Consider the following 25,741-nt stretch of genomic DNA (forward strand, 5'->3'; position numbering starts at 1 on the left):
CTTTATTACTTAGTAGGGTTTATTTTTATTTTTTGCGTGGCTGCCAGTATTATTTCCCTATCGTTTTACTCCACCACAACCTCACCACCAAAGGCGCCTTCGGGCACACATGCACATGAAATGCTAACGGTGAACGCGTCTATCGGTATCAATTTCACTTAAAATACCATGTCCTTGTCAAAAGGAGGTTTGTAATATTGTTGTTGTACGATAAAAAACTAACTTCTTAGGTTACTGGAAAAACACAGAGGTGTGAAACACGAAATAGTCTTGTCATTGTGTTATTATTTACTAACAAATTTTAGGATGAAATTTTAAAAGTAAAAAACCCCAAAAGCTTCGAATACATGGCTTCTAACAGATACAGGCTGCTGTCAGTAAATACGGAAAAAACCAATGGGCAAGAATTAGTTCTTTGTTAGTTCGGAAGACTCCTAAGCAATGCAAAGCTCGTTGGTATGAGTGGATAGATCCAAGTATTAAGAAGGTTTGTGATTGCCTCTTTTGAGACGCACTAACCGAACTGTATAGACTGAATGGAGTCGAGAAGAAGATGAGAAATTACTTCATTTAGCAAAGCTGCTTCCAACACAATGGAGAACAATCGCGCCTATCGTTGGGAGAACCGCGACACAGTGTTTAGAACGGTATCAAAAACTTCTGGACGATTTAGAAGCAAAGGAGAATGCTCAGCTTGGTTTGACAAGTGGTGAGGGAGCAGAGGCTGCTGCTCCGGCGGACGATCCAAATTCGCGTTTGCGTTTTGGGTCTGCTGAACCTAATCTTGAAACGCTTCCCGCACTTCCAGATGCAATAGATATGGACGAAGATGAAAAGGAAATGCTTAGTGAAGCTCGAGCTCGTTTGGCAAACACACAGGGCAAAAAGGCAAAGCGAAAGGATCGCGAAAAACAATTGGAGCTTACTCGTCGTTTGGCACAGTTGCAAAAGCGACGGGAATTAAAAGCCGCCGGTATAAACATTAAACTCTTTCAGAGGAAGAAAAATGAAATGGATTATAATGCCGCAATTCCCTTTGAAAAGAAACCAGCCTTGGGTTTTTATGACGTTTCAGAAGAAGAACGCGCTAACTTGCGTGAAAAACGTGATATTGATGTTAAGCTTTTGGAAGAGGGCAAGCGCCGTCAAGACGATTCTAAACAACAGAAGAAACGATTGGAGCGAGCTAAACCTGCAGCTGGTCTGCGTACGATGAACAAGGATGCTCATGAAGAGAAGATGAGGCGTCTGGCTGAAGCTCAACAAATGAGCAAACGTCGGAAATTGTCTCTTCCAGCTCCTCAAGTTAGTGAGTCTGAGCTAAAGGATGTGGTTAAGCAAGGCATGGCGGGAGATCGTGCTCAAACCATGGCTACTGTGACTCGACCCGCTACCACATATAGTGAAAACATGATGGGACGCTATACACAACTTGAACGGTCTGCTTCTCTCCGTACTCCGCGTGCTGGTGAACTTGAAGGAACTGAGGATACAATCACTGTCGAGGCTAAAAATCTTCTTATACGAAGCAGAGAGCAGTCTTCCTTGTTGGGCGGAGAAAATGTTCCATTGCAACAAGGTGGAACGGGATACTCCAGCGTAACACCTGTAAGAACGGAAGTTACAAGAACTCCGCAGACAACTGAAAAGCAAATTACAATGTTGCAGGCTACTCCTGTTAGAACGGCGACAGCCGTGTATAAAACTCCCCGTGATACATTAGCGCTTAACCAAAAAACGCGTTCAGAAAAAGCAATTGAAGAAGTAAAGCTCCGAAAGTTTCGTCTGCAAGAATTGAAGACTGCATTCGCGACATTACCAAAACCCAAGAATGACTATGAACTTATGGAGCCTCAGTTTGCTGAGGAAAATGATGTTGTTTCTACCGATGCAGTAGGTATTGAAGACGCAGGTGAGCGAGAAAAGCGTCTTTTGGAACAAAAGGAAAAAGAACATGAGCTTGCTCTTCAACGACGGACCCAGGTGGTACAACGCGACCTTCCGAGACCTCATATTATCCGAGTGGACGCAATAATAAAAGCTAACACAGTTGTTGATGAGAACCAAAAAACAGTTTTTGACGAAACTATAAAGCTAGTGATTTCAGATGCAAAACGGTATCCGCAAGAGAATACTAAAATTTTTGGAAAAGCATTTGTGTTACCAGAGCTCAGTAATGAGCAGCTTTCCCACTGTTCACAATTGATTCAAGCGGAACTGCAGGCTGAGGAACAATTATCGGTGGAAGACTTTAATGGCTCTGTTACTGAAGTACTGGAGAACTTGTCGAAAACGAACAAACCTTTACCCGGTCTTTCTATTTACGAGGAAGATGATGAAGATGTATCAAAATATGAGGCAGACTACACAAAAATAGTTTACAAGGCTTTGGCGAAACGTGCCATGGAATGCAATACTAAAGAAGCAGAATTAGCGGAAAAACTAAAACCATTCGTGGAAGAAGCTTCTTTACTCGCTGCAAAAACAAAAGAAGCGTGGTCCGCTTTGGAAAAGAGTACTTCTGACTTGCAGTGCTACTCTGAATTGGAGACTTTAGAACGTGCTGGTTCACAATTCCGTTTAGAGAATGCTCGCCGAGAACTGCAGTTGGTGACACAAATTGAAGCCTTTGCACAGCAAGAGTATGCTCGTAAACAGTTAAATCAAGCATGATGCACTAATAGTTTTCCTGGTATTACGTTCATTCTACACTACTTTTTTTCGTACTAATATGTTCATCGTTGGTTTGCATTAAGCTCATTCATCTACAGAAAAATAATCCATGAAAGCGAGAAGTAGAAAAGAAAAAGAGGATATGAAGCAAGTAGTTTTTTCTCGGGAATGTTGGAACGTTTTAATACTCCCATTGCTGCGAACATGGTCCAGCCGTACATAAGCAATATTATTGGGACGCGAACATACTCAGTGCGTACGAAAGCACAGACTGCTGCAGCAATGGCTAGAGGAAATGTAGAATATCCAAGAATGCACACAGACTGGAAAAAGCTAATGGTAGCACCGAGTAATTTCAAGTTGATAGAACACACAGCCTGGCCAAACCAAATTAAACCAAAGACAACTGTAAACACGGCTTCAGACTGGTTTTCCGGAGCACTTATAGCAAGGATAATGGCAATGCCAAGAGAAAAAAGCAAAGGTCCCCATAAGTCCCAACTGTAAAGTCCGTCGGAATCTTTCGGATAGAGTGTATACAGAAGTTTTCGCCCAATTGACTTCAGATCATTCAGCAAAGTTACGACTATGGGTTCTTCAAGCGTGTCTCCAGCTTTCAATTGTGTGTCTACCACTGTTTCCGAGCCGATTCCGGTGTTTTTATTAGCAGGCCGATTTACGTCGAGACTTGCTCTGGCGGGATCCATTCGAAGCAGATCCTCAGTCTCGTCCCTTTCAATCTCAACACTGTATAGTTCATGCTGTTCTGATGACATTTTTTCCGGGAATTATATGAAGGAAAGAATTGGCTGTCTTTCGCTGAGTCGGTAAGAACCCGAGGATATCTAAGGTTTAAATGAAACACGCGACGCGATGCGACGCGCCACGCTTAATGAACCTTAATTATAGAGTGTGCGATATTCCTGAACGAGAGCTTAAGAAGAATTATAATGATTGAACAATAAAGAAGATAGTGCAAATAACATATCTATTTAAAAGACAGCAGATCGTAACCATTACCACGCCTCTTTCATCACATTTTTAAGAACCGAATTGCTTACAGTTAAGAAATAGATATTCACACAAGTTATGGAAGGAATGGCTAATAGGTGTTTATGGAAGCTAATTACCTTTTGAGAGTTTAAAATTGTGTTCATGTGCGCGGAGAAGGATATGCAGGAGCGAGAGGAGGGCGGGGATGTCGTTTTCTGAAGGACAGGAACCGGGATGCGGATCAATTTCCTGAAGTTGTTTTTGGGAGTTTGAGAAATGGACACAAAAGGGAGGAAAGATACACGATAATTACAGCTCACATCCTTTTTTTTCCAGGTTGTGCTAGCACAATGCTCTGTTTTAAATGGGTGCCGAAATGACCTCCTTGGGATCACCAATACCATCAGAATTGATAGCGAAGATTGCTTCGCTTTCCGGTAGACAAGGACTATCGTAAACCTTGCAAATACGTTGTTCGCCTCTGCCTTTACGCAGTGACAAACGAGTAGTACTGGAATGAGCCAGAATGTTACCACCAATGGGTTTCTTAGGATCAGGATTGAAGGAGATGCCGTCCACTTGGGCTACCACTTGGTTTGTGATAACCACTGCAATGCCGAATTCATCTGCGAGTCGTTGTAACGTTCGCATAAACCGAGCAAGATGCATTTGACGGGCGGAAAGTTCGCCTCTTCCTGAGAAGTCTGTACGATACAAGGCAGTACAACTGTCGACGACTAGCAGAGAAAACCGAGATTCTGCCATCATGTTCGCAGCCTGTTGAAGCAACTCAAGTTGGTGATCGGCGTTGTATGCACGAGCATACGCAACGTTGTCCAACACTTCTTCGCCGTTCAAGCCATAACGCTCGGCAACAGCGAGCAGACGAACAGGACGAAACGTTCCTTCTGTGTCAATGTACAGACACTTGCCCTCACCGCCACCCATGTCAATGGGAAGCTGGCAAGTAACGGCCAGAGTGTGACAGATTTGACTTTTACCGGTACGGAATTCACCGAACAGTTCAGTGATACTACCTGTTTCTACACCGCCCTGTAGCAGTGTATCAAGTTGTTTGGAACCCGTTGTAATGGTGATCAGTTCACTACGACGAATGTGATACTCCGTAGCTGTTGTAAATCCCATGGGCACCAACTTGCTCGCTTCAGACAACAGCTTATCGGCTTTTGCTTCCGAGATACCTTTAATATTCAACAGTTGACGTTTCGGCGTGTACGCAATCGATTCAACAGTGTAGTATCCTGCTTCATGAACTTTCTTCAAGTCACCCGTAGTAATTCCGTTTCCAACGAGAAGCTGTAGCGGCATCGGTCCTGCGACGCCCTCTTCTTCCTCCTCTTCAACCTGCAGCTCTTGCTGTTGTTGCTGATTCTCCACTGGATGCTCATAAACCTCGTTAGGAGCCATGTCCGTGGTCAATTGATCCACGGAGACCGCGTTCACTTCAGTCATTCTTTATCCGACAATTATTAGAAACAAAAGTATTACAAGGAAAGGGTATTGGGTATCAGTAAATGCCTACAAGTTCTTTTATTAAGGTGTTAACGAGTATTCACGCGCAATTCTTGTTTTTTGTGCTGAGTACGTGCATGTACGTGGTGGGGAGAGGAAGTGTACCTTAAATGCAGATACAGACGCGTAGCACCGGAGCGCGTGCTAGATAGGGTAGGGTTATGTGAACAGTCACAATATTTGAATCACTAATGAGACCCACTACAACACAAACTCACCACGGACCTCGCACCCATCTGGAAGTCAAAATGTCTGCCTCTGAACTCGCTACTAGCTACGCTGCCCTTGTCTTGGCCGATGAAGGCATTGAAATCACCGTATGTGTTTTGACGAGCAAGGCGTGAAAGATGACGATACTAACGGGTTTTGTTTTTTAGTCTGACAAGCTTTTGACTTTGACCAAGGCCGCCAACGTTGAGGTTGAGCCCATCTGGGCCTCCATCTTCGCCAAGGCTCTTGAGGGCAAGGACTTGAAGGAGCTTTTGTTGAACATTGGCTCTGGTGCTGGTGCCGCTGCCCCTGCCGCCGGTGCCCCCGCTGCTGCTGCCGGTGAGGCCGCCGCTGAGGAGACCAAGGAGGAGGCTAAGGAAGAGGAGGAGTCCGATGAGGACATGGGCTTCGGTCTCTTCGATTAGATCTGTCCGTCCAACTCAGATACCGAAAAATGTTTATTCAATTCTTACTGGACATTTTGCTTTCACATGTCGTCCATGGTGCGTGAATGCGTTCAGAAACGTTTAATATTAACGTTTTGAATCCGAAAGGGAGTGATGGGAGGTTGTGGTTGAGTGATGTTGGTGAGGTGAGTAGTCTTATGGTTTAGTTGAGCTCGAAGTGGAATTGGATAGCCACGAGGTCGTATTGATGAGGAATGAAGGTGTGTAGCGCCAGGACGAGTGGTGTTCTTGTGTATAACTGAACATGAGTTTCTACGAGCAGTTCTAAGGATAGCGGTGGTAGTGAATTCATTAGTATCATAATTTTAACGATTAAGTTTCGAAGGAATAAAGAGTAACGAACTCAATTATAGACAAATGAGACGTTATAAATAAAACAGTCTGTAAAACGCATTCAAAGGAGACTAAATGAGTGAGACATGATAGCAGACGCTATATAAAATTCGTATAAGATTATATAAATTGATGTATTCACAAAGGTAGCGGTTATTTAAAAAATGTAAGCATTCGTTTATGAACAGTCCTTAAATTCTAACAAATAATACGGCATTATAGCTGTCGTTATAGGAGAAAAAAGGGAGTATCAAAAATAATAGTAATATCAATAATAATGATAAAGAAAAAAAAAAAGAAAAAAATCTCCATACCCAGTCCCTAAATACAAACCTTACAAAGACCACCGTCCACAGCATCCAATGTTAACTAATTACCCGTACCATCGACCTAATCAATTCTCGCACTTTTATTGCGTGCACCCTCTGTAGCCCCCACATCCCACCCTTCTCAAAACTCACCACCAAAAAATGCTCTGCTGGAAGCGAACACAGTCAATCACTGTCGCGACCGAAACCGGCTCACCGTTCACCAAAAGCAAATTTCGGTTCAGCAGTAACTGCCGCCATGGACCCATCCTGCGTCGTGTATGGTACGTAATAATGAATTTATAGACTTGTGTTAACTCAATGTCCCAATGCAGTGGGAAATATTCCGTACGAAATGGCAGAAGAGCAGGTCGTGGACATTTTCAAACAGAGCGGTCCTGTCAAATCATTTCACCTGATGATGGACAATGAAACGGGTCAGCCTAAGGGTTACGGATTTTGTGAGTATCATGACAGAAGCACAGCAGTTTCTGCTGTGCGGAATCTGCACAATTACGATGTTGGCACGCGTAGACTTCGCGTCGACTTTCCTACTCCAGACCAAATTCGTCGATTGGAGAAAATGGGTGCTGCACAACAGGCTCCACCACTTGCACCAGGTGCTGTGAATGCTCCTGTCTCTTCTACACCCCTTCCCGGGCAACCAGGCAGCTTGCTACCTCCATTGCCAGCCGGTAAATACCCTCCTCCAAAAATGCTGGTTCCAGAGGCCATCTCCCGAGTGCTGTCTAGTTACTCGGCGGCAGAACTCGACTCTGTTTTGATGTCAACCAAAACCCTGTGTCAAGAGAACCCAGATCAAATGTGTCAGCTGTTTGACCTTTGTCCCCAATACTCATACGCCATCTTTCAAGCGATGCTCATGAAAAACTACACAGAACCGTCTCTGTTACCCACCATTCTGGCCGCTCCTCCTGAGCGTGCCACTCCCAGCACTTTTTCGCCTGCTAGCGCACCTATCCCACCTGTTGCGCACCATCCTTCATACCCTCCGTACTCCGCACCTCCCCCTTCATACATTCCTCCTCCTTCCGTGAACCCGTCTGGCATTCCCTCTGGCCCTGCAGCCATGGCGGGAGCTCCTGCTGGTCCATACGGTGGCGCCGTTCCCGGTTCCGCTCCCATACCGTCTTCGTACTACGCTCGTTACACACCTCCTGTTCCCGACTACTACAGAGGAGGCACACCGATGGGCGGCCAACTGCCTACGGGACCCGCGGCCATCCGTCGCGGCACGACTCCGCTGAACATGCCTCCCACAGGACCGGTTGCAACATCGATTGCTCCTCCACCAGTTGCCCCCGTTAGGGCTCCTTCACAAACACCGGCACCCGCAAATGCTTCCCCTTCGCAAGCTGCCCTGATAGCCCAGCTTATGGCGCTAACGGACGAGCAAATCAACATGCTCCAACCTCACCAAAAAACACAGATTCTCCAGCTACGCGAAGCTCTTATGAAGAAGTAAAAAGACTCTTAAAAAAGAAGAAGAAGAAGCTCTTGTTCCCGGATTAATGACTCGTAATAATTCCTCACATCTAACCCTGTAAAAAGGAGGGTTGACGATGCGCGCGTTAATTCATTTCAGTTCTACATTATTTACAGCGACGATAGCTGCTAGGCGCTTGGCCGCTTGTACAGTTGTATGATGGAGTCGCTGACATATACGACGCCTTCCACGGGACCAGGAACGGCACCCTTTACAAGTATGCAATCGTGTTCTGGGTGCACGGCCCAAACAAGCATGTTTTGTACAGTTCGAAATTGGTGGCCCATGTGTCCAGACATTTTCTTGCCTGGCAGCACACGTGCCGGGATCTTTGCCTGACCCGTGCCACCAGCAGAGCGATGTGATTTCGATGCACCGTGCGAATCGTTGCCTCCAGAAAGCCCCCATCGTTTCATGACACCGGCTGTGCCTTTGCCTTTTGTGAGTGCTTTGACATCCACGTGCTGTCCAACCTGAAAGTACTCGGGTGTAAGTACCGTTCCCACTTTCGGCAGGCAGCTGTCGTCCTTCACCTGGAATTCCTTTACGTATCGCTTCGGATACACGCCGTTCGCGCTGAAATGTCCCTGGAGCGCTCGAGACACATTGTGAGGCAACCTTAGACCCGCGCCCATCTGGACCGCGCTGTATCCGTCTCGTTTTTCTGTTTTCAAGCCGACCACCTGGACGCGGTCAAACTGAAGCACCGTCACCGGGACCTGTTGGTGTGTGCTTTCGTCCCAAACACTCGTCATGCCCTTTTTGAAGAGAATTGCACCCGGACGAGTCCGCAGCAACCGGCGTTTGTGAACGGCCTCTGGCGTGTCAAGAGGCAATTTAGAGGCAGCACAGGTGGTAAGCGTACGGAATAGTCCATGAGAAAGCGAGAAAGGGGAGAACGAGGGCCGCAAAAATGGGAGCATCGTTGAGGTGGTCGACAGAGTGGGATAATACGGATGAGTAGTGTGTGTGTGTGTGTGTTTATTTTTTCCCCCTTTGACAGTAATGTATGTTTTCGACCTAGACCCCCAGAGCTAGACACAACAAGCGTGTGTACTACCCTACCCTGCTGCTAGCCGACAAAATTGGTGGAGAGTCAGACAGTTAGAGTGATCATGTGCAGGGATGAAACCACACGTGCTGCGCACTTAAACCTTATTTTAAACGGCGCACATAATTAATCCGAGATCGTCTCTGATTGGCGGAGCTCACGATCTCTCCGCCATCGTATGCCAAGTGGTGCAGGACGGGACTAGTCGTAGAAGCATCCAGATCCATTTCAAAGTTTCTCCGAGCCCACCGGCGGTCCGGCCGGCTATCCCCGCCGCTAATTTTTTGTATAAATAGGCACTCACAAATCCCCAGTTCACCACGAGTTTCACACACTCAATCAATTCAATGTCTATCCCTGCTACTCAAACTGCCGCTGTCTTCCACGAGCATGGTGGTCCCGAGAACGTTAAGTTCGAGGAGATCGCTGTTCCCGAGCCTGGTCAAGGTGAGGTCTTGGTCAACATCAAGTACACTGGTGTCTGCCACACTGACCTTCACGCCCTTCAAGGTGACTGGCCTCTTCCCGCCAAGCTTCCCTTGGTCGGTGGTCACGAGGGTGCCGGTATCGTCGTCAAGTTGGGCCCTGGTGTCACTCAACTCAAGCTCGGCGACCGTGTCGGTGTTAAGTGGTTGAACTCCTCCTGTGGCAACTGCGAGTACTGCATGGCCTCTCAAGAGTCTATCTGCCCCAACGCCAAGTTCTCTGGTTACCTCGTTGACGGTTCTTTCCAACACTACTGTGTTGCCAACGCCGCCCACGCTACCAAGATCCCCGAGTCTGTTTCCTTGGAGGTCGCTGCCCCCATCATGTGTGCCGGTATCACTGTTTACCGTGCCTTGAAGGAGGCCGGTGTTCACCCCGGTGAGTGGGTCTGCATTCCCGGCGCCGGTGGTGGATTGGGTCACTTGGCTGTCCAATACGCTCGTGCCATGTCTATGCGTGTCGTCGCTATTGACACTGGTGTCGAGAAGGAGGAGCTCCTTAAGAGCTTGGGTGCCGAGGTCTTCCTTGACTTCAAGAAGGTCCCCGACATGGTTGAGGCCGTTAAGGAGGCCACCAACGGTGGTGCCCACGGTACTTTGGTTCTTTCCACCTCTCCCAAGTCTTACGAGCAAGCTGCTGGCTGGGCCCGTCCCGGTTCCACCATGGTCACTGTCTCCATGCCTGCCGGTGCCAAGTTGGGCGCTGACATCTTCTGGTTGACCGTCAAGATGCTTAAGGTTTGCGGTTCCCACGTCGGTAACCGTCTTGACTCCTGCGAGGCTGTTGAGTACGTTGCTCGTGGCCAAGTTAAGCCCGTCTACAAGGTCTGGCCCTTCTCCACTCTCCCTGACGTTTACCACGCCATGCACGAGAACAAGATCGCTGGCCGTATTGTTTTGGACTTGAGCAAGTAAGCACAACCATTTATGATAGAAACAGACGGTAAATGAAATTATAGATCCATGCGTTAGAGAAACAACATTGCGAGTTTTGTAGCCGGGATAGAGGTGGTTTCCTCCTGCGATTCAATGGCTGTCTTCGTCTGTCTGTTCTTGTTTGCTGCCTGTGATCGTCTTGATGATTTTCGTGGCCGATGATCGCCGTATTTATACCCTGCAAATCAATGATCTGTGACGGCTTTGTCGATCACGCAATCGGATCATCGGGTTCGGAGATCCGCGTGTGAGAAAGGGGCTAACTGAACTGCGACAGCAGCGAGTGGATCATTGATCGACTGAGATCGACGATCGACGGCATGAGCCACGGCGATCGGTGTCACTTGGGTTGCCTGTGGTCACTCGCACTCGCTCGTAGTTACTTGCAGTAGTTTATTAGATGTGTATGGTAATTGTGTATAGTAGTGCTATGTGATGCCTGCGTCTGCGTATGCGGACGCATGCTTGGGTACAAAAGTGCACACTTGCGTGCACACTTCTCACTTGTTTTACATAAGGCGGAGAGAAGGGGGGTATCAAAGAGAGTTACGGACAAGGTCATAAAACCTGCTTGTTACCTGTTCCAACTTACTCGTCACCGGGAGGGACTTCGTCGTCGATGACTCGGACAAACGAAACACTTAGCTCCGTGTGATCATCACCTCTGAGGATATCCTTGATAAAGCGTGTATTCACTTCAATTTGAACCTATCCATGTTAGTGACAGCCCTCCGAACCCAAGAACTCTCCACCCGCGCATACCATTCGTAGGGCACCCTTGATAATTCCACTGTAAATATTCGAGTACCACAGGATCCCGCGGGCTTCAAGAGGCAGTTCGACAAACTCTGCAAGTGGATTCTCATCCAAGTTCAAAACAAACGTTTTCCCGTCTTCAGACCAGCTGGTAATGACAGGCATGTAGTTCAAAAACATCTTAAAACCGATTTTCGAGATTGTCTCGGCCGTTTCGCGGAAATCCTGACACCGCTCACACTCGGTTTTGGCAAGAAACTCTTCAATCAAACGAACACCAATGTTTTCGCCCCTAAATGGTTTTTGAGGTTAGAAAGAAAAATAAAAGCATACACGACAATGGGCTACGGTCGTACATCTTTTCTAATTCCGCGTTAACCTGGTCGTAGGGCATCTCCTTGCACAATTGTGCAACGATGGAGCCATAGGTCAAGACGAACAGCTCAGCGTTCTAAGCGTTTCCCAGTTAGCACAAGATCCACACACACACAGACGTTCAACAGCATCCGCCACGCGTAGTACGAACCACTTTGTCTGCTTTCTTGTACACATCCTCGCCCAATTTACTTTTCGGCATCGTCGTGGTCGTCGTGGGCCTGTCGGCAACGCGTGTGCCGTATTCGCTGACGCACATAGCAAGTGGGGGTTTGTTTGCGGGGGCATTTTAGCAGTCACAAACGTGTATATAAGGAGGGGGTTGCAGACACAGTTTACCATCAGCAGAGCACATTGCCTCGTCTGCCATACAGCGACCTGTTTCTGCTTGTACACGCGTGTCGACTCTACTCTTGTGGAGGTGACTGTGTGCTGGAGAAGAGATGGCACGTGTGGAAGCAGTGTCCACTTTGTTAGGGTGTTGTGGTGATGACAACCTTTTTATGCTTGAATACTATGAGAGCATAAGATTTCTCAAAGACTACAACGGTATCTGAGCAACATCCTTTCATTTATGTGGTTAGTCCTAGTATTTAGTAGTGTTAGACATAAATTGAATGTTAAGTGTTTTGTTTATACTCTTTGGTGTTTGTGTTTGTTTAAGTTTTTTAAGGTTTGAGTAAGCGACCCTCAGCAGTGTTTTTTGTCACTCAGTCGTCATGGGACCAATGTCATAACTCCCCCTAGCCCCGCCAAGCTTGTTCACACACCCCTCCTGCCCGGCCAATCTCCAATCCCTCTCGTTTCATCCACAATCATAAATTTACTATAAAAAACCCCAAAGAGTGTCAAAACGCTCAAAGACGGATCCTGTCCGACAAGCGTAGGAATGATATCATACAACCGGGAATGGATGGACAATCCGGTGGAGCACATGCGCGAACCCCACATTTCCCCACATTATCCCCGCTAGAGTTCCCGACGGAGAGAGTTGGTGCTCATGTAACGAGACAAACTAATCCAGATTTGACGGTACCAGACCATCTGGCTCTTGTGTGCCTCCACCATTGCATCGCGAATCCGCGCTTGCGCACGGTGATCAGCGCAGACGACTACCCGGCGCTCGGAGCCCCAACGGTAAGTCAAGTAGGTGAACGTCGCGTCCAGCAGCGTCCAGTACTTGCGCAGAATATTCACCGAGTCCAGTGTGTAGACGCGCAGACCGCGGTGTTCCCGCGCATAGTCAATGACGCCACGGTGACAAGCACGGTGATTTGCATGGCCAGAGATGCCGTAGCCGTCAAAAGTGATGACCAATGAAATGGAGCGGCCAGCAGACTTGGCGGACTCTATAGCGGATCCAACGGCACTTGCGACGGCAGTCGTCGACCACGTGTTCCGCATGCCGTCCTGCAACTTCGGATCCTCAACAACGTGGACATTGGACGCGGGGATCTTGTAACGGGAAGCGGCCTCTACGATCTCTTTGGCGCGAATAGCTCCTAAGCCGTCGGCATTTCCGTTAGAAAGGCATAGCAAATGGACGCCTCCGTGCCGGCGTCGGCTAACAAAGTCTACTGTGGGCCCGAAGAACATAGACTCGTCGTCAGGGTGTGCAAACACAAAAAGAACGTCATGGTCGAGCAGCTGCTCATGTCCCGGGGACGCCGCATTGAGGGCGAAGGTAATGCCGGCAATGGAAACGGCGATCGTAATTAAGAGCCAGTTCATGGTGGAAGCTGGATGATGCCAGTCTGCTCCAGTGGGGTTTTGAGGGAAACGTTTGATGAGGCGCTGCGTGGGTGTTTTACAGTGAGTCGCAGTGAGATGCAACGAGGTTTAAGGGAATGCAATGTGTTTTAATGTGATTTAGTGAGACTGAATAACACAATGCAGGTTTGCGCTAGTGGCCCCTGTTGATCATGAATCTTAATATAAATAAGGTTTCGCTTGTTTTGGCTGTCTCCCTTCCTCCTCTTGCCTTCATTTCGTCTCCAGCACTCATCTTCCTTCTGCCATGTTCCGTTCGCCCATTCTACAAACCATCCGGCGTCTGTCGACGCAGACGCGTCAGGCCATTGAGCAAGCCCTCAAGGAGGATCCTGTGGTCCTCTTTATGAAAGGAACACCCAGCAGACCAATGTGTGGCTTCTCCCGTGCGGCTATACAGGTCCTCTCTCTCGAAAACATTGATCCTCGCAAGCTTGCCACATACGACGTCCTCGCTGACAACGAGCTCCGCCAGGGCATAAAGGAGTTCAGCGACTGGCCCACGATCCCCCAACTTTATGTCCACGGAGAGTTTGTCGGCGGCACCGACCTGCTGCTCACTATGCATAAATCGTACGTACATGACCGAATCGGGCTCACTGGAACGCGTACGGACGCGCTGGGCTCGCACTATCTTTCGCTTCGCTAACTAATCCCCAGGGGTGAATTACGCAAAATGTTCAAGGAGGCTGACGTCGTCGACGAAGCATCTGAGGAAGCTGCCGAAGAAAACGGCAACGAGAATTCCGCTGAGACTTCAAATGCCGAGACCAAGTAGCAAAGGTTCGGCAATTGGCAACCGTACAAAATGTAATGAATGAATGCGCAGGCAACTGGAGCTTGTACTAAAAGTGGAGTTATAGATTGGATAAATAAAGATGTTTTGGTATGTGGAGGGGGGAAGAAGCGGGAGGGAAGGATTGTTGTATCGGTAATTGGCGGTCGTTATTCGCATCGCCGAAAACTTTGATTGGGAATGCGGGAATATGAAGATATAGAAATCGTGTAGAACAGCTATTGGCATGTAACAAAAACCTCAAGTTAACCGTTTCCCAGACGGGAAGCTTCAGATAGGACAGTATAGAAAAATGATTTGGGCACAGGATTGCTGAGGTTTGCTGCATCGTTTTCTCACTTTGTCAAGAGTTAATGCAAAGTAAAGCATACTTCTATCCCTTCACTAATCTATTCAAACAACTATGAAAGATATAAAGTAATCTCTTAGCACCGCGACTAAGCGAAGCTCAAAAAAGTCTAATAGCAACTAAAGACTGTTCTCCCTATGCAGATTCCCAGTAATAAAGATACTAGTTACTCATGCACAACATTCATTGTAGAAGAACTTCCTCGAACTATGGGGCATTGTCACGGAGCAGGTAAATTTATGTGATTGACTCCGAGTACTTTTGACCTTTGAAATGAAACAATCATTCAACTGATTAGCTTTTTAAATCGAATGACTAAGCATTCACAGCATTCATTGCTATTACGAAGCAAAGCAATTCTGAGTTATTGCCTTATATTGCACAGCTTGCGAAATTATAATTATTTTATTTTCCAAGAATTAACAAACATTACAAATACGAATTAGCAACAAAAGATAGTATCAATTAAATAGTCAATATAAATATGCAAGAGCTGAATGGTTATAGTCCGTTAAACACTACTTGTTTCTTTTTTCAATAACTTTCAAAACTTATGGCACGTGACATAATATTATATTATTAATCGAAACTTATTGGAAAGGTTCAAAGGAAGAAGTTATTCATTCTTTGAAGCCTATGAACAAGAATCCTTAATCGAGCTAAACAAATATGGCCTCGAACAACAACAAAATGTCCTAAGCAGCGATGCCCGAGTGGTCTAAGGGGGCAGATTTAAGTCGGCCGAAAGGCTAATGGAACTCTGCTGTTGATAAACGCGCGAGTTCGAACCTCGCTCGCTGCATTATTGTTCTTGTTGTTCGTTTTTTTGTTGCTGAAACTACTTCAGCATTTGTCGGAATAAATTGAGGCCATACGTCTACAACTTCAGCATGAAAACTTTCCTAAGCACGGACACAGATATTTAATTGATAATTGTAATCACTGTGTTTACTGCTATGGCTTTAACATCATGCTTGAGACGAAATAAACAATAGTTTTTTTTACACTCATTCCAATAACAATACGCTTTCAATTGCAGTACCTCACGGAAAAAATACAAGAGTTAAGGTACTTTCAAAATAGGGCTCAAAGTTCGTAAAAACAATTTGTAATATATAATACGATTGAACTTGTTGGAAACCTAAATCTACAACGAGGTATCTCGTTTGAGTAAACTGTGACAATGACACCTGCGGGCCTATTAAAATAAGCGATACTAACTTGTATTTCCTCATTTAGTTGTTAAAAGTAACAAGTGTACCAAGTTGTCTACGTCTAGAAAATAACATCAGAATGACTGGTCAGTACAGAGAAAAAGAATATGGACTAACGAACAAATTATACTAAGCCCCAAAGCACTACAAGGAATAGTAATTTCTGTTATACTAATGGGGTTAAGCTGCATAGTCTACCGTCTTTTATTTTGAGCACATCATTCTTTACCAGATCGTTTTTCAAATTAAACATTTTTTTCTTTAGAAAATATGTGTTAAAATTAGGCGAATCTATCATATTGTCTCTTTTCATATGTGTCTTGATCCAAGAAATATTCATTCATACAGACCTTTTTATATATATTGCTCGCTTAGCAGAAAACCTTACTTGATATTTATGAAAAGAAAACTAAAGACAACCCAAATCATTGTATAAACTTCCAATGAGCAATGGCGATTTACCACTCATCCAAAATCACTTTTAGTATTAATTTTGTTGAATTTTGATAACTTTAATTCATATTAGCTGGTACATACAGATTCTCGCTTGTTCGTAGAGCCGAAACCTTACTCAAAAATGCGAAAATTTGGATACTAAACTGTTAAAAAAAAATTAAAAACCATGGAACCAACAACTATACGTAATTATCTGTACATTACTTGCAATTCTAAATAGTTATATACCGTTTTACACCTTTCAATACTTCTGATGTTGATGCAACTTGAAAATGCAAGCCGAAAGACTAAGCATTTTTACTAAAAGTAGCCAATATAAACTGCATCTCTCAAAAACAAAAAGCAATGGGACAGATAATCCCGTGTATCTCGTCACCAGCAGGACTTGAACCTGCGAGGGCATAGCCCATTAGATACCTGAACAAGTTCAAGTCTAACTCCTTAACCGCTCGGACATAGTGACATCGCCATATCTGTCCTGGTTCGAGGCCGGATATATTTAGTTCGATTGAGGATTACTGTTTGTTGGTTTCCTTTAACCATTCAATAAGCTTCGGTTAATAAAACCTAAATGTTATGTTATGCGCAATATGTTCTGAAAGTTATTGCTAAAAGAAACAAGTAGCGTTCAACGGATTGTAGCCATTGAACTCTTGCATATTTATATTACCTATTCAATGAATGCTAGCGAATGCTTAGTCATTCAATTTAAGAGACTAATCAGTTGAATGATTGTTTCATTTCAAAGGTCAAAAGTACTCGGAGTCAATCACATAAATGTATTTGCTCCACAACAGGCAAGAAGGTTCCCGTGGCCAAGTTGGTAAAGGCCTCATGCTTATATGGTACACCTCTTACCAGGTATGCTACGTGAAAATCGCGAGTTCGATCCTCGCCGGGAGCATAGCTTTTTGTTTTGTTTGCATAAAACGGCTGTGCTGCATCGACATATGTGGGTGCATGGTTTTGGCCTCTTCTGCTGGTGATTGGGATGAAATAAAACAAAGCAAAATAAAACAAGCCAGCACCAAGTCTACTATATATGATGTGTGTGCTGTTCAAAGTATGTTATGTTGTCTCGTATACGTTATTTATTTACCACTAACTACGTTAGTGAGTAGTAATCATTTAGTACAACTGAATAGGAACAAGAATTAGCAAGTGGAACAAGAAGTGGAGCAATGCTATATAATAGGCTCAGAAAAGCAACTTTTAAGCTGTAATGGCTCAGATGGAGAGACAGTCCCTTCGTCACCTGGTGAGGCGGTGTTCACGGGTTCGAGTCTCGCTGTTGATCCTCTGATTCTCCTACCGACTCTGGCGGGCAGCTGCCAGTAGCAGAGGGGATTAAACACGGGGCCACCGGCAGAGGTTGGCAACAACGCACGTCAACCCCGGGTCAGAGGCAGTGCGACAGCGATAGGATTCACTCGAGCCGTCCCAGCAGGGAAGGGGGTCTCCACGTCTTTTTGCTGCTGTCACCGACGTTAAACGGTGGACAGCAAAGCGAGTGTTGCAAGCAGGTACGCACGATAAAAGTAGGAAAGTGTGTGTGTATGTAGTAATAGTAAGTAATAGTAATTTCTGATGAACCGTATATAAAATAACAAAGCGTAACATTCCAGTGTCATGAAATTGTTGGCTTTATGTCATGTACTTTTGGAATCTTGGCGACGACGTAGCCAAACCAACGGCAAGCTTCCGCCTAAACAAACGGATGAACGGAAGAGAAACAGTGATCACATTGTTTCTCTCTAAACAATTCTACTATCGGCACGTTCCGCAAAGCCTGGACTTCGGTTTTATTGGAATCTTGTAATTCCTTAACAGAAAATTACGATTAGTAGGAGATTATTAGACAATTAACATAAATACTTGTTAGTTCAATTGCCAAAAATCCGCGGAACACTACAGGCTCATTTCAACAGTTAACGCATTACTTTTCTCATTGTCGCATTTTATTATTTAAGGTTCAGTTAAGCGAACCTTGTTAACAAACTGAGCGGATGGTTGCAATCACCGTTTGAAGCCAATTAAGAACTATTCTCTTGAATCAAAGACAATGGGGACCTATGTGACAGTCCTGTTGTGAAGCTGTTAGTTTTAGGTAGTCTTTTCGTGTATCTTTAGTTCTTGCAAATGGAATTGCTTCTCGACTCTGGGAACTTCAGACGAACAGATTGACTAGTTATATTAGTATCCGTTTGTCTTTAAGCCTAAAAATATTGTTGTTTTCTATCTTGCTTCAGCTACTTCGCATTATTAATAAAAAAAAGTTTTAGATTAATTCTTAATACTAGACGCTTGATTTTATCATTAATCATTTAATATTATTATTCATAAATTTAATGATAACAATTAATTACGATGCTACGAGTGCATCCACCACATAAATTCCGTTTTCTTTGAGTTGTCGCAACATGTAATTTATGTTGCACTAACTGATACCTTATTCTACACTGTTGAGTGAATAGGACCAAGCACTGCCAAGTCGATTGAATAAGATTACCAGATAACTAAACCATAATTTGGACCTGAACCATAACATATTTGTGTAAACAGTGAAGGTTGATGTAAGAGTATTTACGAAAGATTAGACTTTTCTAATGTAACTGGTCAAAAGGCTTGCAGGTATACTATGAACTATAAAAAATAAAACAGCATTGACCAATTGATATTCGACAAGTAGTGAATTATGTTTGGAATAACTTTCTGTAACTGTCGTGACGAGATATCTGAAGAAATAAATCAATAGAATTTGTATATCGTTTAACATTTAGATAGTCTTTCTGCATTTAATATAATTAATAAAGGTTATAACTTAAGTCTTGAAACCTTTATTTGAACAACTTCCTCAATTAAAAGTTATCGTTTATTTTAGTTGTAATTGGCAACTTACGCAATTGGGAAACACGGTAAGTATATAAACCAAATGAACATGCAGTACTCATGAGCCTTTTATCGTTGAACTTGCGGATAATTTAACTAGAAATTCAATGCACCAATCTTGATTACTCAGAGATCACAGGTTTCCGAATGCGTAAAAGTTTTGCTTTGCGAATCTTGTGAGAGAAGGAATTTTTTAAGGGAAAGATAATGCAATTAAAGTTCTTTTATTGTTTAATGGTTTATAAGTAGTAGTTGTGTTGGTTACTTGTTCAAGAAGCCTACAATTAGATAGGAAAGTTGTCACATAACCAGAATTCCACATTTAGCTTTACTGTTTCTTCTATTTCTATACAATTACTTGTAACACTTAAAATGAAACACGCCTTTGTGTTATACTGAAAAGAGCTTAAGATAATCGATTTTGTGAGTAACAAGAAGAATACGAATGGTAAAACTTTAAATCCTATATGTGAACTTTAATGCTTTTACGTTGATTGACGTTACTTGACTTGCACACTGTCTTAATTGAAGTAAGAAAAATAATTGTGCACACAAGGTGATTTCTTTTCTGTCATTCTAAACAGTCTCGCATATTGATTCCTAGACGGTAAGCGAAGGTGCCGAAGCTTAGTCATATTCTCCTTCCAATCGTTTTGTACGACTCCGACCGCTTACAGTTACTTTTAAATTTTAACTCGTCGCCCGTCAAACAGAGCCGAATGTTTAATTTATGTATCCAATTAGATTAATTATCGCCAACGTTATACTATAAAGCTGAACGCGCCGAACATGTGCGATGAAATGAGAAATACGGCAAGAGTAAACAAGGTGATGGACTTAATCGAGAACAATGAGAATTACGATACGCTTCTTCTAATTGTTAGGCTCGAGGAAAACTTATAAGATTTGGATTGCAAATAGAGTGAACTTTTAGTGAGAATGATTTCAGGTATACAAATAAGGAGAACAGTTTAGTTACGAAACGAAGCTGGACTTGAAGAAATTACCTTTTTCGAGTTGCTTCAAGGGCCGATCTGATTTAGACCGCTTTTTCTCGATGACTCATTCATTCAAAGTGAGAAACGACTTTATACGGTATGGTATTAAATATATTTCGTTATTCTACTTAGCGTGTAAATTTGTTAACTTTATATATTGTCTTTGAACAACAAAGTTATGGATAATACACACACATCGACGTTGCTTATTTGATATATCATGTATGTTTGAAATCTTAACCAAGTTAACTGAAAAATTTCTCTTGCTCAGCCATAATGAAACTGATTAATTAGATTTGTTTTGCTTTGTCCTTACTAAAACTTTCTTCTCACAATATAAGAAATCACATTATTACAATTTTGCATTTATTTAAGATTGTGCTTGTAAAAGACGTTTAATGCATGATCTTATCTGATTTTACTAGTCGATCAAATTCTTGGTAAATAATTGGATAGTTAATTATTTATGCGAAGTTTAGTATCAACAGTTTGTGAGTGTGTTTCAGCTATTACCATTATGTCATCAACTGTTGGCTTTTCGACTTTATAAATTCCTCTGCAATTCACGTTTGGCCTTAGTAATTATTCTTACTTCAATGACAGTTTTCACAAAATTTCAACGAGAGTCACTATGTCCGAGCGGTTAAGGAGTTAGACTTGAACTCGTTCAGGCATCTAATGGGCTATGCCCGCGCAGGTTCAAGTCCTGCTGGTGACGAAGCTCTTTTACTTCGCATTCTTCTATTATTTTTTGCGATGAAAAATAAGCCTTAGTTAAATTGTTTAATTTTAGTGAAAGGTTCTAACCCTCCGCGTGGGTTTATTCGTGTATCAAAATCATGGAAACAATAATTCTGCAAGGACCTTCTAGTTGATTTATGAATCCATTCAATAATAATTAATTATCATCATAGTTCATTTTTCTTTCCGTTTGAACCCAATATTAGGTTTTCGCGAGTTTGATGCATGATCTTATCTGATTTTACTAGTCGATCCAATTCTGGTAATAATTGGATAGTTAATATTTTAGCGGAAGTTTAGTATCACAGTTTGTGAGTGTGTTTCAGCTATTACCATTATGTCATCAACTGTTGGCTTTTCGACTTTATAAATTCCTCTGCAATTCACGTTTGGCCTTAGTAATTATTCTTACTTCAATGACAGTTTTCACAAAATTTCAACGAGAGTCACTATGTCCGAGCGGTTAAGGAGTTAGACTTGAACTCGTTCAGGCATCTAATGGGCTATGCCCGCGCAGGTTCAAGTCCTGCTGGTGACGAAGCTCTTTTACTTCGCATTCTTCTATTATTTTTTGCGATGAAAAATAAGCCTTAGTTAAATTGTTTAATTTTAGTGAAAGGTTCTAACCCTCCGCGTGGGTTTATTCGTGTATCAAAATCATGGAAACAATAATTCTGCAAGGACCTTCTAGTTGATTTATGAATCCATTCAATAATAATTAATTATCATCATAGTTCATTTTTCTTTCCGTTTGAACCCAATATTAGGTTTTCGCGAGTTTGATTAAGGTTTCGGCCCTGCAAATAAGTGAACAACAAAATTCAAAACTCTGCTGTATGTATCGAAATTACGTAGACTGGTTTAACAAGCAATTAAGACTATTAATAAACTTATGCCTAAACGTTGCAATTCATTGGTGATTTGTTCATTTAGTTAGTTTGTCTTTTACCGTGGTTTTCGCTAACACATATTAATAAAGCTAAGCGAACCTCAAGCAACAATTACTTCAATTTATGATTACGTTATTAATTAGATTTGACGAGTTAACGAAACCCGTGCAAACGTAAAGGGAACAAGACATAATGAATTTGTTGACAACAACTCTCTACTCAAAGTTATAAAAAATTTGTTTAGTAAGATTTTCTTTAATTGATTTTACTGAGAATATTATAGTAGCTCTCAATAATTAGTACTCATTTTTTTTATTTAGACTTTTCTATAGTAACATGGCTTATTGTTTACTAAATTTAGTAGTGAATAGTACCTGATATAGTCGCTACTTTGTTACTGCAAGCAATTCCACAAGAAAGAAGTAAATAATAACGCCTTTGCCAAATAATTCTGTTATTATAATACCATACTGGGTCAGTAACTCTAAACTTTCCCGTCGATCTATTGTCTTCAAGCAAATTCTTAGAATATTATTAATTCATTTTTATTTGGAATGAATAATGAAACAAACTTAAACAGTTTATTCTTAAGCACGTAGCGTTTTTGTCCTTGTGCAACTGTTCTTTTTATTAGAAAATATTCATATTATTAGAATGTGATCTGATAAACTTGTACACCTTGGGCTTTCAACGCAATGCTTGAGGCCCTGAATTATCAGTACATTGCTTGCTATTGTTTGATAACACTGGCGTGTCTGTTTTAAGAAAGACTAAAATGCTTTACTTGTAGTCATTTAGTTGGAAACCTAATTTAGCGAGACACGACAATTCCCTAAGCGACGAAAGAAAAAGAAAAGAAACTGAACGCAGCAACAAAAACGAGAATAATGCAGCGAGCGAGGTTCGAACTCGCGCGTTTATCAACAGCAGAGTTTCCATCGACCGTTCAGTCAACTTAAATCTGCCCCCTTAGACCACTCGGGCATCGCTGCTTCAGATGCTCAGTGTGGTTCAGGGGACGTCTTCTTCAACAATTGAATGCTGTGTGTCAGTAAGCCTCTGTCTTCGATATTGAGAGCTGTAATACCAACCAAAGTGACATCCCCCAAAATGTGTGAAGACATTTAAGTAAGATTCAAGCCTCACTACCTACTAGTATCGACAAATCGTGTAAATTCAGATTTCGCGTGGTGCATACAGTTAGTTATTCTTGTAATTCTAAGTAATTACGGTCATTGACGATAAGGATGAGATTATACAAACACATTTGTGTCGCGGCATATTAATTACATAACGTTCACTCGAAGCTGAAAAGTAGCAAATAACAAAGTACTGGTCGGACAGTCATCATTGATTTTTTTATAATAATGTTATTTGATAGTAATTGAGTAGGTATACTTACTAGGTTTCTTTTCAGCTACGAATGTACTAGTTCTAATGTCATTGAGCCCTTACACTCTGGGATTTGTGTACTGCCTTTGCAAGTTTAAACTACAGGCAAGTTTCTGAACCTTCACACTTAACTTCAAGTAGAGTGTGTATTTTACGTGAAGCTATATTATTAGTATTTAGTCTAGTTTTAGAAGATTGATTTCAACAACCAGCCTCGAGTAATTGACATGCAATGATCATTGCACATTGGCTTTACTAGATTATGTTATGCAAAACTTGGAAGAAAAAGAGACGTCATGAGATACTATAAGAAGCAAGGCAAGAATTAACATATGCAAATGACGTATAAATTTGATTGTAAAGGCGAAAATGTAACATCGCAACCATTTCAGAACTCATTTCGTACATTCATAAAAAAAGACGAGAAGAACGAGAAGAAAGCACCATATCATTCAGCTAAAGGAGGAATATACGAGTCATTTGTTAGAATATTCAATTAGTCATGAGCCGACTGTTATTGACTTGTGTTTCATTACACTAGTATTTCGTTTTGGTACATTGATCGTTTATAATTATGCTCTATATCGAGACGGAAGAAAAGAAGAAAGTTTTCCCCAATAATCCGAATTAATTATTTCTCGCTTGGATCATAAAGATTGAAGCAAACAAAAAGGCAAAGAGCCGAAATTGCCAGCAGTAATGATGTTCAGCTATTGATATTATTAGATAAACTTTGAAACTGTTAGATTCTAAAGAACATTCGTTTAAACTTTACACACACTACTCCTTCTCCTGTGGAAACTTGGGTTCCAGCAAACGATTCTGCAACAAAGTCGGTAAATGGGAGGTAATGGAACAATAGCTGATGTCTTGGGCATCAACACAGAACCGCTTTCCACTATGGAAATTTAGGTGAGAGTGACGACTAATTTCCTCAAACAGATAATTGAGAAATAGAATAACTTCTTAGCACCGCGACCAAGCAAAGTTCAAGAAAGGCTAGTAGCAACTAAAGACCGTCCTCACTGTGCAGCTGCACAGTTAGACACTCTCAAAGGGAGTAGTCTACTGACACACAGCATTCAATTGTTGAAGAAGACGTCCCCTGAACCACACTGAGCATCTGAAGCAGCGATGCCCGAGTGGTCTAAGGGGGCAGATTTAAGTTGACTGAACGGTCGATGGAAACTCTGCTGTTGATAAACGCGCGAGTTCGAACCTCGCTCGCTGCATTATTCTCGTTTTTGTTGCTGCGTTCGGTTTCTTTTCTTTTTTCTTTCGTCGCTTAGGGAATTGTCGTGTCTCGCTAAATTAGGTTTCCAACTAAATTACTTCGAGTAAAGCATTTTAGTCTTTCTTAAACAGACACGCCAGTATTATCAAACAATATCAAGCAGTAATGACAAGTTCCGTGGTATTGACTGCCTATTGTAGCAATTGCGCTATGAACTATCTTATATTACAAGTTCTCTAAATTTTAACGTTGTGATATCTCAACTCGTTGAGAAAAAAGAAATGAATGCAAGGAACATGTTTAGGCCGCTAGTTTAGTCCAAAACCTAGGACATCCGAGGTCCCATTTTTCATGTTTAATCAAAACAGAAATATCGTACATTGGGTTCGCTAGATACAAACCTTAAAATACTTTCTACAGAAATCTAAAAAAATGGTCAAACTGCTGAACAAAATTTTGGCGAACGATCAGTACCAACTTGAAATGGTATTTGTGATTTTTTTTAGGCTTTAAAATTAGTATTGGTGACTGTAATAACTATAAACACTTTATCTCTATTTCTCGCTTAATCGCATGGCCGAAACCTTAAGTCACAAAAAACCAAATCTTAAAAAATCCATAAAATGAAAAGTAAAATATTAATTGAACTCTGGTTAGCTTCATGAGTAAATGCAACAGTTACTTTAATACAGTATTATTTTCTGCTGCTACAATTCACCAACTTTCCCGATGGTGTCTCAAGCGAGGGTTCAGATCATTTCACTAAAACTAGACAAAATAAACGCTGTTGTGTTTCGCTTTTAAAAAAGACGAAAAAGCTGCGCAACAAAAGAGCTTCGTCACCAGCAGGACTTGAACCTGCGCGGGCATAGCCCATTAGATACCTGAACGAATTCAAGTCTAACTCCTTAACCGCTCGAACATAGTGACTCTTGTTGAAATTTTGTGGGATTTGAGATTAATAACTCAATGTCTTCTCACATTGTGAGTTAGTTGATTGCTCAATTGATAGTTTTAGTTACACGGATAAAGAACAATTCCGTTGATACAGTCGAGTTTTTTAAACAAAACTTTTTTCCTTCCAACCACATAGACAATCATCCGCGAATATCTTTTGAAGAGTCTCATCAAATATACAGCTTTAAGTAGAAACACCTTTATTTGATTTTATAAATTGCAAATGATAACTATAATATACATTACATATATTAGAGCCAGTTTTCTTGTATAGTTAATACTGAACACTATTCTTGTTGCAAGTAGAAGTATTTAAATTGAACTTTAAAGCATACGATAATAATGATACCGTTTCTTCTGTACTGAGCTGTTCGCACCCCTTAAAGTTTAAATCACTTAAAACGAAATAAAGTACGTATAAAAACTGA

At 42.4% G+C, this 25,741-nt stretch overlaps 10 protein-coding genes and 8 non-coding genes across 18 annotated transcripts; 10 read left to right on the forward strand and 8 right to left on the reverse strand.

Moving 5' to 3' along the window:
- The first annotated feature begins 92 nt into the window (after nucleotides 1-92).
- SJAG_01408 (cell division control protein Cdc5) lies at nucleotides 93-3,679 on the forward strand. The gene is made up of 5 exons (XM_002172620.2): nucleotides 93-187; nucleotides 231-250; nucleotides 306-320; nucleotides 368-487; nucleotides 532-3,679. Exons 1-5 carry the CDS (start codon nucleotides 169-171, stop codon nucleotides 2,671-2,673), a joined length of 2,316 nt encoding a protein of 771 aa, XP_002172656.2. The 5' UTR covers nucleotides 93-168; the 3' UTR covers nucleotides 2,674-3,679.
- On the reverse strand, nucleotides 2,733-3,618 carry SJAG_01409 (rab GTPase binding protein). The gene has a single exon (XM_002172621.2). The coding sequence runs from the start codon at nucleotides 3,447-3,449 to the stop codon at nucleotides 2,766-2,768; it is 684 nt and encodes a 227-aa protein (XP_002172657.1). The 5' UTR covers nucleotides 3,450-3,618; the 3' UTR covers nucleotides 2,733-2,765.
- Nucleotides 3,680-3,726: 47 nt separating the features above from the next.
- On the reverse strand, nucleotides 3,727-5,332 carry SJAG_01410 (recombinase Rhp51). The gene has a single exon (XM_002172622.2). It carries the CDS (start codon nucleotides 5,137-5,139, stop codon nucleotides 4,027-4,029), a length of 1,113 nt encoding a protein of 370 aa, XP_002172658.1. The 5' UTR covers nucleotides 5,140-5,332; the 3' UTR covers nucleotides 3,727-4,026.
- Nucleotides 5,333-5,373: 41 nt separating this feature from the next.
- Nucleotides 5,374-5,962, forward strand: SJAG_01411 (60S acidic ribosomal protein P1). Its single transcript, XM_002172623.2, has 2 exons — nucleotides 5,374-5,516; nucleotides 5,577-5,962. The coding sequence occupies exons 1-2, from the start codon at nucleotides 5,448-5,450 to the stop codon at nucleotides 5,832-5,834; spliced, it is 327 nt and encodes a 108-aa protein (XP_002172659.1). The 5' UTR covers nucleotides 5,374-5,447; the 3' UTR covers nucleotides 5,835-5,962.
- Nucleotides 5,963-6,671: 709 nt separating this feature from the next.
- Nucleotides 6,672-9,064, forward strand: SJAG_01412 (RNA-binding protein). The gene is made up of 2 exons (XM_002172624.2): nucleotides 6,672-6,801; nucleotides 6,853-9,064. The coding sequence occupies exons 1-2, from the start codon at nucleotides 6,777-6,779 to the stop codon at nucleotides 8,001-8,003; spliced, it is 1,176 nt and encodes a 391-aa protein (XP_002172660.1). The 5' UTR covers nucleotides 6,672-6,776; the 3' UTR covers nucleotides 8,004-9,064.
- Nucleotides 7,953-9,169, reverse strand: SJAG_01413 (ribosomal protein subunit L9). Its single transcript, XM_002172625.2, has one exon. The coding sequence runs from the start codon at nucleotides 8,945-8,947 to the stop codon at nucleotides 8,153-8,155; it is 795 nt and encodes a 264-aa protein (XP_002172661.1). The 5' UTR covers nucleotides 8,948-9,169; the 3' UTR covers nucleotides 7,953-8,152.
- Nucleotides 9,170-9,331: 162 nt separating this feature from the next.
- On the forward strand, nucleotides 9,332-10,515 carry SJAG_01414 (alcohol dehydrogenase Adh1). Its single transcript, XM_002172626.2, has one exon. It carries the CDS (start codon nucleotides 9,423-9,425, stop codon nucleotides 10,473-10,475), a length of 1,053 nt encoding a protein of 350 aa, XP_002172662.1. The 5' UTR covers nucleotides 9,332-9,422; the 3' UTR covers nucleotides 10,476-10,515.
- Nucleotides 10,516-10,832: 317 nt separating this feature from the next.
- SJAG_01415 (TRAPP complex subunit Bet3) lies at nucleotides 10,833-11,877 on the reverse strand. The gene is made up of 4 exons (XM_002172627.2): nucleotides 11,779-11,877; nucleotides 11,609-11,703; nucleotides 11,259-11,544; nucleotides 10,833-11,204 (listed from the first exon to the last, which is right to left on the reverse strand). Exons 1-4 carry the CDS (start codon nucleotides 11,827-11,829, stop codon nucleotides 11,085-11,087), a joined length of 552 nt encoding a protein of 183 aa, XP_002172663.1. The 5' UTR covers nucleotides 11,830-11,877; the 3' UTR covers nucleotides 10,833-11,084.
- Nucleotides 11,878-12,317: 440 nt separating this feature from the next.
- On the forward strand, nucleotides 12,318-14,286 carry SJAG_01417 (monothiol glutaredoxin Grx5). The gene is made up of 3 exons (XM_002172629.2): nucleotides 12,318-12,764; nucleotides 12,834-13,970; nucleotides 14,058-14,286. Exons 2-3 carry the CDS (start codon nucleotides 13,645-13,647, stop codon nucleotides 14,173-14,175), a joined length of 444 nt encoding a protein of 147 aa, XP_002172665.1. The 5' UTR covers nucleotides 12,318-12,764; nucleotides 12,834-13,644; the 3' UTR covers nucleotides 14,176-14,286.
- SJAG_01416 (pig-L) lies at nucleotides 12,431-13,422 on the reverse strand. The gene has a single exon (XM_002172628.2). The coding sequence runs from the start codon at nucleotides 13,356-13,358 to the stop codon at nucleotides 12,597-12,599; it is 762 nt and encodes a 253-aa protein (XP_002172664.1). The 5' UTR covers nucleotides 13,359-13,422; the 3' UTR covers nucleotides 12,431-12,596.
- A 955-nt stretch (nucleotides 14,287-15,241) lies between the features above and the next one.
- Nucleotides 15,242-15,344, forward strand: SJAG_16294. Its single transcript has one exon. It is a non-coding gene; the product is annotated as a tRNA-Leu (tRNA).
- Nucleotides 15,345-16,582: 1,238 nt separating this feature from the next.
- SJAG_16295 lies at nucleotides 16,583-16,675 on the reverse strand. The gene has a single exon. It is a non-coding gene; the product is annotated as a tRNA-Ser (tRNA).
- A 342-nt stretch (nucleotides 16,676-17,017) lies between these two features.
- SJAG_16296 lies at nucleotides 17,018-17,116 on the forward strand. Its single transcript has one exon. It is a non-coding gene; the product is annotated as a tRNA-Ile (tRNA).
- Nucleotides 17,117-20,724: 3,608 nt separating this feature from the next.
- Nucleotides 20,725-20,817, forward strand: SJAG_16297. Its single transcript has one exon. It is a non-coding gene; the product is annotated as a tRNA-Ser (tRNA).
- A 468-nt stretch (nucleotides 20,818-21,285) lies between these two features.
- On the forward strand, nucleotides 21,286-21,378 carry SJAG_16298. Its single transcript has one exon. It is a non-coding gene; the product is annotated as a tRNA-Ser (tRNA).
- Nucleotides 21,379-22,618: 1,240 nt separating this feature from the next.
- Nucleotides 22,619-22,722, reverse strand: SJAG_16299. Its single transcript has one exon. It is a non-coding gene; the product is annotated as a tRNA-Leu (tRNA).
- A 1,528-nt stretch (nucleotides 22,723-24,250) lies between these two features.
- SJAG_16300 lies at nucleotides 24,251-24,354 on the forward strand. The gene has a single exon. It is a non-coding gene; the product is annotated as a tRNA-Leu (tRNA).
- Nucleotides 24,355-25,193: 839 nt separating this feature from the next.
- On the reverse strand, nucleotides 25,194-25,286 carry SJAG_16301. Its single transcript has one exon. It is a non-coding gene; the product is annotated as a tRNA-Ser (tRNA).
- Between the last annotated feature and the right edge of the window lie 455 nt (nucleotides 25,287-25,741).

Source organism: Schizosaccharomyces japonicus (genome assembly GCF_000149845.2).
Source record: "Schizosaccharomyces japonicus yFS275 unplaced genomic scaffold supercont5.3, whole genome shotgun sequence".
NCBI lineage: Eukaryota > Fungi > Ascomycota > Schizosaccharomycetes > Schizosaccharomycetales > Schizosaccharomycetaceae > Schizosaccharomyces > Schizosaccharomyces japonicus.